This window comes from Oncorhynchus nerka, linkage group LG11, assembly GCF_034236695.1.
Source record: "Oncorhynchus nerka isolate Pitt River linkage group LG11, Oner_Uvic_2.0, whole genome shotgun sequence".
Lineage (NCBI taxonomy): Eukaryota > Metazoa > Chordata > Actinopteri > Salmoniformes > Salmonidae > Oncorhynchus > Oncorhynchus nerka.
In genome coordinates, this window is record NC_088406.1 from 44,503,707 (window position 1) to 44,519,125 (window position 15,419).

Here is a 15,419-nt window from a genome sequence, read left to right on the forward strand (position 1 = left end):
ACCCTCCTCTCCTCCCTTTCTGCATCCTTTGACTCTCTATGTCCCCTATCCTCCAGGCCGGCTCGGTCCTCCCCTCCCGCTCCGTGGTTCGACGACTCATTGCGAGCTCACAGAACAGGGCTCCGGGCAGCCGAGCGGAAATGGAGGAAAACTCGCCTCCCTGCGGACCTGGCATCCTTTCACTCCCTCCTCTCTACATTTTCCTGTTCTGTCTCTGCTGCTAAAGCCACTTTCTACCACTCTAAATTCCAAGCATCTGCCTCTAACCCTAGGAAGCTCTTTGCCACCTTCTCCTCCCTCCTGAATCCTCCCCCCCCCCCCTCCTCCCTCTCTGCAGATGACTTCGTCAACCATTTTGAAAAGAAGGTCGACGACATCCGATCCTCGTTTGCTAAGTCAAACGACACCGCTGGTTCTGCTCACACTGCCCTACCCTGTGCTCTGACCTCTTTCTCCCTCTCTCTCCCAGATGAAATCTCGCGTCTTGTGACGGCCGGCCGCCCAACAACCTGCCCGCTTGACCCTATCCCCTCCTCTCTTCTCCAGACCATTTCCGGAGACCTTCTCCCTTACCTCACCTCGCTCATCAACTCATCCCTGACCGCTGGCTACGTCCCTTCCGTCTTCAAGAGAGCGAGAGTTGCACCCCTTCTGAAAAAACCTACACTCGATCCCTCCGATGTCAACAACTACAGACCAGTATCCCTTCTTTCTTTTCTCTCCAAAACTCTTGAACGTGCCGTCCTTGGCCAGCTCTCCCGCTATCTCTCTCAGAATGACCTTCTTGATCCAAATCAGTCAGGTTTCAAGACTAGTCATTCAACTGAGACTGCTCTTCTCTGTATCACGGAGGTGCTCCGCACTGCTAAAGCTAACTCTCTCTCCTCTGCTCTCATCCTTCTAGACCTATCGGCTTCCTTCGATACTGTGAACCATCAGATCCTCCTCTCCACCCTCTCCGAGTTGGGCATCTCCGGCGCGGCCCACGCTTGGATTGCGTCCCTACCTGACAGGTCGCTCCTACCAGGTGGCGTGGCGAGAATCTGTCTCCTCACCACGCGCTCTCACCACTGGCGTCCCCAGGGCTCTGTTCTAGGCCCTCTCCTATTCTCGCTATACACCAAGTCACTTGGCTCTGTCATAACCTCACATGGTCTCTCCTATCATTGCTATGCAGACGACACACAATTAATCTTCTCCTTTCCCCCTTCTGATGACCAGGTGGCGAATCGCATCTCTGCATGTCTGGCAGACATATCAGTGTGGATGACGGATCACCACCTCAAGCTGAACCTCGGCAAGACGGAGCTGCTCTTCCTCCCGGGGAAGGACTGCCCGTTCCATGATCTCGCCATCACGGTTGACAACTCCATTGTGTCCTCCTCCCAGAGCGCTAAGAACCTTGGCGTGATCCTGGACAACACCCTGTCGTTCTCAACTAACATCAAGGCGGTGGCCCGTTCCTGTAGGTTCATGCTCTACAACATCCGCAGAGTACGACCCTGCCTCACACAGGAAGCGGCGCAGGTCCTAATCCAGGCACTTGTCATCTCCCGTCTGGATTACTGCAACTCGCTGTTGGCTGGGCTCCCTGCCTGTGCCATTAAACCCTACAACTCATCCAGAACGCCGCAGCCCGTCTGGTGTTCAACCTTCCCAAGTTCTCTCACGTCACCCCGCTCCTCCGCTCTCTCCACTGGCTTCCAGTTGAAGCTCGCATCCGCTACAAGACCATGGTGCTTGCCTACGGAGCTGTGAGGGGAACGGCACCTCAGTACCTCCAGGCTCTGATCAGGCCCTACACCCAAACAAGGGCACTGCGTTCATCCACCTCTGGCCTGCTCGCCTCCCTACCACTGAGGAAGTACAGTTCCCGCTCAGCCCAGTCAAAACTGTTCGCTGCTCTGGCCCCCCAATGGTGGAACAAACTCCCTCATGACGCCAGGACAGCGGAGTCAATCACCACCTTCCGGAGACACCTGAAACCCCACCTCTTTAAGGAATACCTAGGATAGGATAAAGTAATCCTTCTCACCCCCCCCCCCCCTTAAAATATTTAGATGCACTATTGTAAAGTGGCTGTTCCACTGGATGTCATAAGGTGAACGCACCAATTTGTAAGTCGCTCTGGATAAGAGTAAATGTAAATGTGGGAAGGCACTTTCATGTTTCAGCATTCCAATGCCCCTGTGCACAAAGTGAGTTCCATACAGAAATGGTTTGTATTACAGCTTTTATTTCTTTCATTCACATTCCCAGTGGGTCAGAAATGTACATACACTCAATTAGTATTTGGTAGCATTGCCTTTAAATTGTTTAACTTGGGTCAAACGTTTCAGGTAGCCTTCCACAAGCTTCCCACAATACGTTGGGTGAATTATGACCCATTCCTCCAGACAGAGCTGGTGTAACTGAGTCAGGTTTGTAGGCCTTCTTGCTCGCACACACTTTTTCAGTTCTGCCCACAAATTTTCTATAGGATTGAAGTCAGGGCTTTGTGATGGCCACTCCAATACCTTGACTTTGTTGTCCTTAAGCCATTTTGACACAACTTTGGAAGTATGCTTGGGGTCATTGTCCATTTGGAAGACCCATTTGCGACCAAGCTTTAACTTCCTGATGACTTGAGATGTTGCTTCAATATATCCACATAATTTTCCTACCTCATGAAGCCATCTATTTTGTGAAGTGCACCAGTCCATCCTGCAGCAAAGCACCCCCACAGCATGATGCTGCCACACCCGCGCTTCACGGTTGGGATGGTGTTCTTTGGCTTGCAAACATCCCCCTTTTTCCTCCAAACATAACGATGGTCATTAATGGCCAAACAGTTCTATTTTTGTTTCATCAGACCAGAGGATATTTCTCCAAAAAGTATGATCTTTGTCCCCATGTGCAGTTGTAAACTGTAGTCTGGCTTTTTTATGGCGGTTTTGGAGCAGTGGCTTCTTCCTTGCTGAGTGGCCTTTCAGAGGATGTCGATATAGGACTCCTTTTACTGTGGATATAGATACTTTTGTACCTGTTTCCTCCAGCATCTTCACAAGGTCCTTTGTGATTTGATTTGCACTTTTCACACCAAAGTACGTTCATCTCTAGGAGTCCCATGGTGTTTATACGTGCACACTATTGTTTGTACAGATAAATGAGGTACCTTCAGGCGTTTGGAAATTGCTCCCAAGGAGGTCTTGGCTGATTTCTTTTGATTTTCCCATGATGTCATGCAAAGAGGCACTGAGTTTGAAGGTTGGCCTTGAAATGCATTTACAGGTACACCTCCAATTGACTCAAACTATGTCAATTAGCCTACCAGGAGCTTCTAAATCCATGGCATAATTTTCTGGAATTTTCCAAGCTGTTTAAAGGCAGTCAACTTAGTGTATGTAAACTTCTGACCCACTGGAATTGTGATACAGTGAATTATAAGTGAAATAATCTGTCTGTAAACAATTGTTGGTTAAATCACTTGTGTCGTGCACAAAGTGGATGTCCTAACCGACTTGCCAAAACTATAGTTTGTTAACAAGAAATTTGTGGCGTGGTTGAAAAACAAGTTTTAATGACTCCAACCTAAGTGTATGTAAACTTCTGACTTGAACTGTATAAATATCACATCACAGAGTGGCTTCAGTGGCGCCACTGCTGCTGAACTGAAATGGAGAGAAATTCCATCACTGCTGTGCCCACTGTCTTGGTTCAACAGATGAGGCAACTCCCAAAATAATCAATTATCTTCCCTACTCCACTGTCACCCAAAACGATCAATTATCTTCCCTACTCCACTGTCACCCAAAACGATCAATTATTAAACCTCTTCAGCATCGGCTCACCTAGAATAGATTATATCATTATCAATTGGCCTATCAACACATCTTAGTTATCCCTCTTCCAGAACACCCTCCCCCCTTTCTCTCTCTTGCTAAAGTCAATCTAACAGGATTAAGTAAAGGACCCTTTAGTGTATTCGAAAGCTGTCCAAAAGTAGATCTCAAAATGATATTCGATTCAAATTCTTGGAACATTGGGGGTGTGAAGGTTATCACTGATGTTAAGGTTGGAAATGAGCCCAGCACGAACAGTAAACTCTATGTAGTAGAATCTTGCACAATTGATTTATGACATAAAAATGACCCCAAAAAATCTGCTCTGTCCAAGACAGGGTGCAATTCTGATGTTGGTGAAACATAAATCTACCATTTAGCATCTTATATTTGAAACATTATTTCAAAAAAGTTGCTATTATTATGTTGAAACTGAACAGAACTCCTTGTTGCATCCTCTCTGAGAGATGGTGCGCATACAGCCTCGCCCTTAAAATGTATTTCTATATCTGCAAGACAAGGAAACAATGCATCAATTAGAATGGCAGCTACAGACTGACAGTCCAGTAGCACACCAACCTTGACATTACAGTAGACGGTTTGGCTTACCCATAGAAGTCCAAGGCGGGACCGTTATACAGTTGACCGCGATACATACTGGTAGTTGTAGTGCATTGACTCTCAGCATGTTACATAGTGACATGTGCAAAAACTACATTTCCCCAGACCTGTCACTGAGCGTTCCCGCTCCTATTGGCTGGCAGCTCCAGCCGCAGCCCCAGAGAATGAATGAAATTGAAATTGCTGGTATATTACATGTGCAATACCGGGATCTGCAGTGTTACATTGTATCTATCATACTATATCAAAATGGCCACAGTGGTACAGAACCCCCTGAAATCGTAAGTGCATACCTTTTATCTTTGACATTTTTAGGGATACATTTGTGGATGCTGTCAGTCCATGTAGCCTCGGTAATCGTTGACAATTTTATGCATCGTAAAGAAGTATCATGCCTATAGGCTACATCGCTATTATATAGCAAGCTACACATATTTATATGGAGTGTAATAGCGATGGAAAGGTATATATGAAACAGCTTTATTTTTTTTAGCAAGCCGGGTTATGTTCCAAAATGTGGAGCTGCCTATGCATGCTTAGAAACAATTTCACTGAGCCAGTAATTACATGAGGACGCTATGGTGGAATGTTGAGGTACAATTTATGACCCGGTGTCCCTAGTCAATAGACAAGATCGCAGCCAACTTGCATGGCTGGTCAGGTAGCGCTTACAATAGCGAAAAATAGCGAGTGGCAGTGTTTTTTTGAAAAGGTTGTGCTTGATACCTGTTCACATGATTGCGTTAGGCTGTAAACAGGTAGGTAAAACCAAGCTGGTGGGAGCCTCTGTCGGCTGAAACCTAATACCCTTTGGACATCATTTTCTTGGCGACAGACCTCTTGGCAAAATAGCCTACGTGCTTGCGATTATAATGGCAGCAGTGTTTACAGGCAGCGCATCTTCGCTCCAACAAGACACGCGTTCCTATCTGCAAACACCTGATACAATATTGTGTAAGCTTGCATCATATAAAATGGTTAACTTATGTGCCGGGATGGTTGCTTTTATTAGACTAGTGTCATCTCTACCAGTCGCGTTGAACGGTGAACATTCCATCAAGTTTCCATTCGATTCCTTTGTGCAGAATTTACACAATAACATTTCAACGTGCGGAATTCAGCCTGGGCTCGTTTCCAAAAGGTGTCTGTGCGTCTGTCCGCTTGGTGAGATGCAGTTGACACCTTTTCGATTATAAATAATTGAAAACATAATACATCGACTCTCGAATATGTATTTTTGGAGTGTTGTTTGGATAAATTTAGGCATTTGCAGCCTGTCTAACAAAGAACGTGGTAGCCTACTGTAGCGCGGAACACATCGGATGGTACCTGAGCGGGAATGTAGTTGCGATGCAGTCGATGCTGTGCAGTCAGCGCTATCTGAAATCCAGACAGGCGACATTTCATATAATTCATGACAACCCATTACCTTAAGTATACGAATAGCCCGTTACAAGCAACAGTGAACTGCTTTAATTAATGTTTTTGTCTTCAACATCATTTATTTGATTCCGTCGTTGCGCGACAGTGATGGCATTCTAATTATTGGGGAAACTGACACAAGTTAGGCTATTTGTTGCCATAGGATATGGCCAAGTAGTCTAAAATGTTGGGTTATTCATATATGCGTAAATAAAATGGTACATTCGTGTGTGAGTTTTAGTAAGGCAAAACTGCACCTCTTAAAACGTATTAAATCAGCCTATTGTCTACCGATACTGATCGTGAACAGCACAGGAACCCGAGGTGAAAGATGGTGCTGGAGGCCTGAGCTATGCCGCTCATTTTCTCATTATAATATTCTCCGTTTAGGCTGCCCCATTGTTATACGAGAGTAACTAGAACATTTTATATGCATTTGTTGCTTTTGCTGTTGCTGTTTTTAAATACATTTTAAGATGACTATTTGGATCTTGTCCTGAAAGCAGACAGAATTCACACAGTCACACACTGTTTAGGCGAACCAACAGTAGCCTACCACCCATTTGGTCATTTATCAGTTATTAGTTGTGAGTTCCATGTCATGGCAGTGTTTTAGCAACCCCGCGCATATCTGCGCTCCCAGTGATGCGCGCGTGGCTGAGTTCCTTTCTGCTGGTCTCTGGCTGCTCAATTACTGGGAACAAGTGGGGACATAGACACTCCCAGAGGCCTTTGCAAGGCCATTTCAAGGGGATTCGTTTGACTTATTTGCATGAAAAATAGGAATGAGGGTGAGCAAAGGGAATGGCATGGGATAGGAGCCATCAATGGACTAGGAACTGATCAATTCTGACTTGAATGTTTCTCAGTACGGCTCCCGCTGTTTATATAATGGTATCTAGCCTACTGAATGCACTAGTTATTGAGGACAACACTGATTTAGAGTATTCGGAGCTCACTACTCAAATGTTGTCCAATGCATCTCAGAGGTTCAAAGAGTTCAGTGTGTGTAAGCACATCCTCTGGGAACCATCAATCTACTGGGCATTCCCCTAGCCTCTCCAATAGTCCTCCTTTAATCTCTCTGCTACTCTTCTTCTCTCTCTCTCTCTCTCTCACCCACCCCTTGCTTCCCTCATATTGCCATCCCTGACTCACAGCTCAATTCTCAGTTATTTAGGGGTCCCTCTCTCCGTTCATTCTCTTGCCATCCATCCTCAAACCTACCCCTTGCCCATATCATGTCTCTTTGTTTTTAACTCTTTCTCTCTTCCTCCATTGTCTGCCCCCCCCAATCCTTTCATTCTGTCAGTCTACTTGGAGAAGGAGGCCATATGCTGACTGACTGTTGTGATAGTTATTCTGCCGTGCCTGACTGATCCGAGGGAAATGAATTCCACATAATTCTGTGCTCAGGCACTGTTTAAAGGAACAGCCAGGCCTGCTGAGTTCACTGGAGCCTGAGCATCCTCTCTCTCTCATCTCATCTCATCTCTCTCTATCTCATCTCTCTCTCTCTCTCTCTCTCTCTCTCTCTCTCTCTCTCTCTCTCTCTCTCTCTCTCTCATCTCTCTCTCATCTCTCTCTCTCTCTCTCTCTCTCTCTCCTCTCTCTCACTCCTCTCTCACTCCTCTCGCTCTCTCCCTCTCTTTTTGTTTGGGAATTTATTTTCTGGTTTATTGCCATCAGTCCCCCTTTTTTCCACATAGACGTTCTTCTCTTTGTCTTCATGGGAAGACTAGAGAGGGACACAGATACGTATTTTTAGCTCTATGACCTATTTCTCCATTGCTACCTAACCGACTGTCAGTCACTTCCCTGTGCTTTGGGATCCAATATGGTCACCAGCTGTAGTCAAGTTGTAGTTCAGGACAGGGAGAATAGGAACTACAACAGCCCTTTACAGTAGTGGCCAAGGAGGCTATTAGAATATTTCACTTAGGAAACCTCCATTGGATGTGCAAGAAAGACACAGGAAGTAGTTCTAGTATGCCATGCACAGCAATGAGAGGGCTATGATTCATCAGCCATGTTGTCCAACATAGTTTGACTGGTGCTGGAGTAGTAGGGTCATTTGGATAGGGCATACGACTGTGGGGGGACGGTCGGGACATGGATCTAGCTGTGTACCTGGGAACATTCAGAAGAGCCCCTAAAATAGTCCGATTCAGGCTGACTGAAAGGAAGACAGACGTGTAATAATGAGGGTAATGAAGGGTAATGAAAGGGTTGAATGAAGAAGAGAGGAGAGCGAGGACGTCATTGATGGGCTTGGTGAAGTGCATGCAATGCAACTGACTGCACAGAATAGGCCGCAGCAATAAACATGCTTGAATTGCATTGCACCTTTGCATGGCACAGAGAGAAGGTCCCTCCTTATACATCACGGGGGAAAGAAAACCCATTGGAAGAAATCATGTCACTAGTGTTTGTAGACATTTAGATCAGTGGTAAAGCAAGTGTTGTGGACATCCACCAGTGGAGGCTGCTGAGGGGAGGAAACCACGGATACCACGTGTTTAATGTATTTCATTCCATTCCAAAGAGTCCGCTACAGCCATTACCACAAGCCCATCCTCCGCAATTAAGGTGCCAGCAACCTCCTGTGACATCCACATGGCATAACAATCTTCTTCTACGGGCATCCTTAACAGTCCTACTCAGTCCTATAATAATCTACTTCTACAGGCATCCTTAACAGTCCTACTCAGTCCTATAATAATCTACTTCTACGGGCATCCTTAACAGTCCTACTCAGTCCTATAATAATCTACTTCTACGGGCATCCTTAACAGTCCTACTCAGTCCTATAATAATCTACTTCTACGGGCATCCTTAACAGTCCTACTCAGTCCTATAATAATCTACTTCTACGGGCATCCTTAACCTTAACAGTCCTACTCAGTCCTATAACAATCTACTTCTACGGGCATCCTTAACAGTCCTACTCAGTCCTATAATAATCTACTTCTACGGGCATCCTTAACAGTCCTACTCAGTCCTATAATAATCTACTTCTACAGGCATCCTTAACAGTCCTACTCAGTCCTATAATAATCTACTTCTACGGGCATCCTTAACCTTAACAGTCCTACTCAGTCCTATAATAATCTACTTCTACGGGCATCCTTAACAGTCCTACTCAGTCCTATAATAATCTACTTCTACGGGCATCCTTAACAGTCCTACTCAGTCCTATAACAATCTACTTCTACGGGCATCCTTAACAGTCCTACTCAGTCCTATAATAATCTACTTCTACGGGCATCCTTAACAGTCCTACTCAGTCCTATAATAATCTACTTCTACGGGCATCCTTAACAGTCCTACTCAGTCCTATAATAATCTACTTCTACAGGCATCCTTAACAGTCCTACTCAGTCCTATAATAATCTACTTCTACGGGCATCCTTAACAGTCCTACTCAGTCCTATAATAATCTACTTCTACGGGCATCCTTAACAGTCCTACTCAGTCCTATAACAATCTACTTCTACGGGCATCCTTAACAGTCCTACTCAGTCCTATAATAATCTACTTCTACGGGCATCCTTAACAGTCCTACTCAGTCCTATAATAATCTACTTCTACGGGCATCCTTAACAGTCCTACTCAGTCCTATAATAATCTACTTCTACGGGCATCCTTAACAGTCCTACTCAGTCCTATAATAATCTACTTCTACGGGCATCCTTAACAGTCCTACTCAGTCCTATAATAATCTACTTCTACGGGCATCCTTAACAGTCCTACTCAGTCCTATAATAATCTACTTCTACGGGCATCCTTAACAGTCCTACTCAGTCCTATAATAATCTACTTCTACAGGCATCCTTAACAGTCCTACTCAGTCCTATAATAATCTACTTCTACAGGCATCCTTAACAGTCCTACTCAGTCCTATAATAATCTACTTCTACAGGCATCCTTAACAGTCCTACTCAGTCCTATAATAATCTACTTCTACGGGCATCCTTAACAGTCCTACTCAGTCCTATAATAATCTCAAAGTATTCCTGCTTGTCCTCTCCCGAAACATTCCTCTAATCCCAGTCTCTGGTCATCACTACACTCTTATTCTCTCAGACAGACAGACAGACAGACAGGCAGGCAGACAGACAGGCAGACAGGCAGGCAGACAGACAGACAGACACACACACACACACACACACACACACACACACACACACACACACACACACACACACACAATTCTGTACATTCTGCAGTAGTCCCATTCTACAGAACACTATTTCCTCTGAGGTAATTCCTGTAGTTCCGTTGTCTCTGGCCACTGGTATGGATCTCTGCTTGAAACTGGTGGGTGGAGTCATGTGAAGCAAATTAGTATTTCCTCATGCAGCACGTTAATAATGTTGGAGAGAGAACGAGAGGGAGAGGAGAGAGAGCGAGAAGGGAGGAAGGATCCATCCACGTAATAACAGCGAAAGTGCAGAGTCAATAAATCTCACCTGAAGGACCAGTGTTCAGCCACGGTGGCTGGATTGCCATGCCCTGATGTACTGCCCGAAATGCACACTCCGACTTACGGTACAAATACACATAATATACAAACACATAGACACAGAATATACAGACATATACACAGAATATACAAAGACAAATACACAGAATATACAAACACAAATACACAGAATATACAAACACAAACACACAGAATATACAAACACACAGAATATTCAAACACACACACAGAATATACAAACACATACACACAGAATACACAAACACAAACACATACACACAGAATACACAAACACATGCTTTACACACACAAGCTCCAGACACAAACGCACAGACACACAATATACAGACACACAAGGAATATATATTGTGCATAAACAGACTCACAGCATCAGCAACACCCAGCTGTAGCAGTGTTGTCCGACTCCAGTCCTTGACTACCCCTAACAGGACACGCCTTTGTTGTAGATCTGGCCTAGCCATCTTGTTTCAAGAGGACCACAATGGAAATAAGTCCCAGACTTTAGTGTGTGTTATCCTACGGCTTTTTCAAGTTTTACACGTGCTTGTTTTTTTTCTTCAAATGGTCGAATGAATAAACTAAACTAAGCCCTGGACAAACAAACCTGATTCAACTCACTGAGGGCTTGTTGATTAGTTGACAAGTTGAATCAGATGTGCTTGTCCAGGGCTACGGTACAAAATGTGTACTGTTGTGGGTACTGGGGGACTGGAGTACCCACAACAAAATGTGTACTGTTGTGGGTACTGGGGGACTGGAGTTGTCCTGTAGAATACACTCATCATAGACAGACACACAGATATGACACTTTATGCAAAACCAGAGGCCTGTAACATGGCAACAAGGTAGTTACGGTAACATGCAGATGAACATAAAACATACCAAACACAGACCTATAGATACATAGACACACCTGCTGTACAGATGCATTCTCTCTCTCCACACACATCTGCACGCGCACACACACACACGCATGCACGCACACACTCGCGCACACACACACACACACACACACAGTGATGGGCGGGAAAATCGATACAGTTACACAGTTACATTCCACAATGTTATTTTTGCACTGCTTGGCTCTTCCTGCACCAAAACTCACAGCTTGTTCTCCATCTTCTTTTTAAATAGGGAGACAATTTGTTTTCAGCACTTTTATTAACATGACTGATCAAACGTCGTTTTCTCATGCCTCTCTCTCGTCCCTCTGCAGAAGACTGGTGAATAATATGTTTAGATCATCGAATCACAATACATATAGAATCGTGAGAATCACAATACATATAGAATCGTGAGAATCACAATACATATAGAATCGTGAGAATCACAATACATATAGAATCGTGAGAATCACAATACATATAGAATCGCGAGAATGGCAATACATATGGTATTGGCAACTAAGTATGGTGATAATATTGCATGGTGAGGTCTCTGGTGACTCCCAGCCCCACACACACACTATGCCAAGCTGTATTTGTCTCAGGGACATGGTACTTTAACAGATGAGCTGGTCGATAGTCCTACAGTGGTGCAGCTGTCTGTGTTGCTGTCTGTTGATGTGTCAGCATCAGCTTAACATCAGCACTGTGTGTGTGTGTGTGTGTGTATGGTGGTGCGTGCAGGCCTGTGTGTGTGTGTGTGTGTGTGTGTGTGGTAGTGCGTGCAGGCCTGGGTGTGTGTGTGTGTGTGTGTATGGTAGTGCGTCCAGGCCTGGGTGTGTGTGTGTGTATGGTAGTGCGTCCAGGCCTGCTGGGTGTGTGTGTGTTTGTGTGACAGCTCCTGGTGAACAACGCCACAGCCCCCTCAACAGCCCAATGTGTTCCAGCTGTTAGACTGGCAGATGCTAGCTGACACACACACACACACACACACACACACACACACACATACATACATACATACATACATACACTGGGGCAAAAAAGTATTTAGTCAGCCACCAATTGTGCAAGTTCTCCCACTTAAAAAGACGAGAGAGGCCTGTAATTTTCATCATAGGTACACTTCAACTATGACAGACAATTAGAAAAAAAATCCAGAAAATCACATTGTACGATTTTTAATGAATTTATTTGCAAATTATGGTGGAAAATAAGAATTTGGTCACCTACAAACAAGCAAGATTTCTGGCTCTCACAGACCTGTAACTTCTTCTTTAAGAGGCTCCTCTGTCCTCCACTCGTTACCTGTATTAATGGCACCTGTTTGAACTTATCAGTATAAAAGACACCTGTCCACAACCTCAAACAGGCACAATCCAAACTCCACTATGGCCAAGACCAAAGAGCTGTCAAAGGACACCAGAAACAACATTGTAGACCTGCACCAGGCTGGGAAGACTGAATCTGCAATAGGTAAGCAGCTTGGTTTGAAGAAATCAACTGTGGGAGCAATTATTAGGAAATGGAAGACATACAAGACCACTGATAATCTAGAGAGCATTTGGATGATCCAGAAGAAGATTGGGAGAATGTCATATGGTCAGATGAAACCAAAATAGAACTTTTTGGTAAAAACTCAACTCGTCGTGTTTGGAGGACAAAGAATGCTGAGTTGCATCCAAAGAACACCATACCTACTGTGAAGCATGGGGTTGGAAACATCATGCTTTGGGGCTGTTTTTCTGTAAAGGGACCAGGACGACTGATCCGTGTAAAGGAAAGAATGAATGAGGCCATGTATCGTGAGATTTTGAGTGAAAACCTTGTTCCTTCAGCAAGGGCATTGAAGATGAAACGTGGCTGGGTCTTTCAGCACGACAATGATCCCAAACACACCACCCGGGCAACGAAGGAGTGGCTTCGTAAGAAGCATTTCAAGGTCCTGGAGTGGCCTAGCCAGTCTCCAGATCTCAACCCCATAGAAAATCTTTGGAGGGAGTTGAAAGTCCGTGTTGCCCAGCAACAGCCCCAAAACATCACTGCTCTAGAGGAGATCTGCATGGAGGAATGGGCCAAAATACCAGAAACATTGTGTGAAAACCTTGTGAAGACTTACAGAAAACGTTTGACCTCTGTTATTGCCAACAAAGGGTATAAAACAAAGTATTGAGATACACTTTTGTTATTGACCAAATACTTATTTTCCACCATAATTTGCAAATAAATTCATTAAAAATCCTACAATGTGATTTTCTGAACAAATGTTCTTCTCATTTTGTCTGTCATAGTTGAAGTGTACCTATGATGAAAATGTACAGGCCTCTCTCATCTTTTTAAGTGGGAGAACTTGCACAATTGGTGGCTGACTAAATACTTTTTTGCCCCACTGTACATACATACACACACACACACACACACACACACACACACACACACACACACGTCATCACAGCATAGTCACCGATGGTGATCCTAGCCATGAAAAAGGCCTAGGTTTCATGCTACATGGCGACGCCGAAGCCGTCTCCCAAAGTGACAAGTCGTTGTGCTTGTCTGTGTACGTTGTTTTTATTATGCACAAAGTATATCCACTGTCAACAGTTGGAGAGTGAGTTTGGGTGGACGCAATGCATACAGGCTACAGTTGATTATGTTTGGATGGAATTCATCTCCTTCCTGTAACGTACATTCAACTCTTCTGCCCTCACATGGTTTGATAATACTGCTAAGTGTGTCTTTTCTGTAGCTCGTACATGTCGGCCCTCATTTTCAGGGTCTGGCTGGGCGTGTGAGGCAGCGGCTGGGTTTGGTGTCTGTGCTGTTCAGTTCTGGGCTGTTCTGCTCACTACACCAGGCCTATAGCTTTACACCTCCTAGTCTTCAGCAGCACCGCAAACATTACTGAGAGTACTGAGAGTACTGAGAGACCAAGAAAAGGCAGTCACATCTGTAGAGGGGGAGAAACAGAGATAAATCATTTCTCTGGGTACTGTGAAAGAGAGGGGGGGGGGAGATGGAGGAGGTGGAATGGGTAAGGGTGATATTGCATAGTGTAATCTGCAGACTGGGTGTGGGGGGATGGGTGCACAGATTGCCTTTCCTCCACCAGGCAAGGCAGAGCCTGCCTCACACTGCTGTGCTGTGTGGACCAGAGCAGTAAAGCATCAGTACTGAAGGCATATGACCATGGTCCGAAGGCTAGTCTACAGAGGCTGTTCACCACACTGCTGCCTTCACACACACACACACATACAGTACAGACACACACACACACACACACACACACATGACCATCCACACAACCCACTCCCCTATATGTGTGTGTTGAACATATTGGTTCAAACCTTATGATAGAGAGAGTGCTTTTGTGTACGTAGCTGTCTCCTGTAGGCCTACGTGATGTGAAATCATCCTTCCTTGATAATCCATCAGCTCAACGCCATGCCATTTGTCTTGCAGCGTCATTATGAGCACATCACCAAGTTAGAAATCACCATTAGGAAGTCATCCCTTTTCCTAATTGCCATTTTGTAATTGTAGCTTGGTTTTTATGACTGGTTCATATTTTACATGGTGAGGTTTCATTTTCCAATGACCTGACTTTCCCTCTAGGTGGAGCCCTCTGTTTCTCTTTCATTCAAGCCACTGCTAATTGAGGCTAATTGGAGAGTGGTCAGGGGTTGGAGTTCTGGGTATTGTAGTTTGTAAATTGCGGTCGTAGCATGTACTGTGTGTAGGTGTGTCATTCTGTGGACTGCAGTTTATTGCTCTTGCTTCCAATGCGTTAGAAAGTGGGTTATAGAGGGCGTTACGGTGGGGGGGTTGTGCTATCTTGGAGGGTTGTATGTTTGCCTGTCTGTGTGTGTCTGTGTGTGTGTCTGTATGTGTGTGTCTCTGTGTGTGTGTCTGTACTGTATGTGTGTGTGTCTGTGTCTGTACTGTGTGTGTGTGTGTGTGTGTGTGTGTGTGTGTGTGTGTGTGTGTGTGTGTGCTCCCAGCCATATGCTCCTTTCTCTGCTCTGCTTTTTGTTTGGACCAATCGCTCCCCTCTGTTTGTCTGGTGTCGAGATGCTCTGTGGGTTTAAGATTGTTAAAAAAGGCACTCGATGCTCCAGGCTTTTCCTCGTTTCTCCTTCTTTGTGTGTTTTTGTGTCTGTGTCT

At 44.9% G+C, this 15,419-nt stretch overlaps 1 protein-coding gene across 1 annotated transcript in view; it reads left to right on the forward strand.

Moving 5' to 3' along the window:
* The first annotated feature begins 4,610 nt into the window (after positions 1-4,610).
* The window catches only part of LOC115137806 (zinc finger protein neuro-d4-like), an 87,627-nt gene continuing 76,818 nt past the window's right edge, over positions 4,611-15,419 (forward strand). The window contains exon 1 of the mRNA XM_065024568.1: positions 4,611-4,723. Coding sequence (XP_064880640.1) covers positions 4,611-4,723 — 113 coding nt within the window. The remainder of the gene's footprint in view (positions 4,724-15,419) is intronic.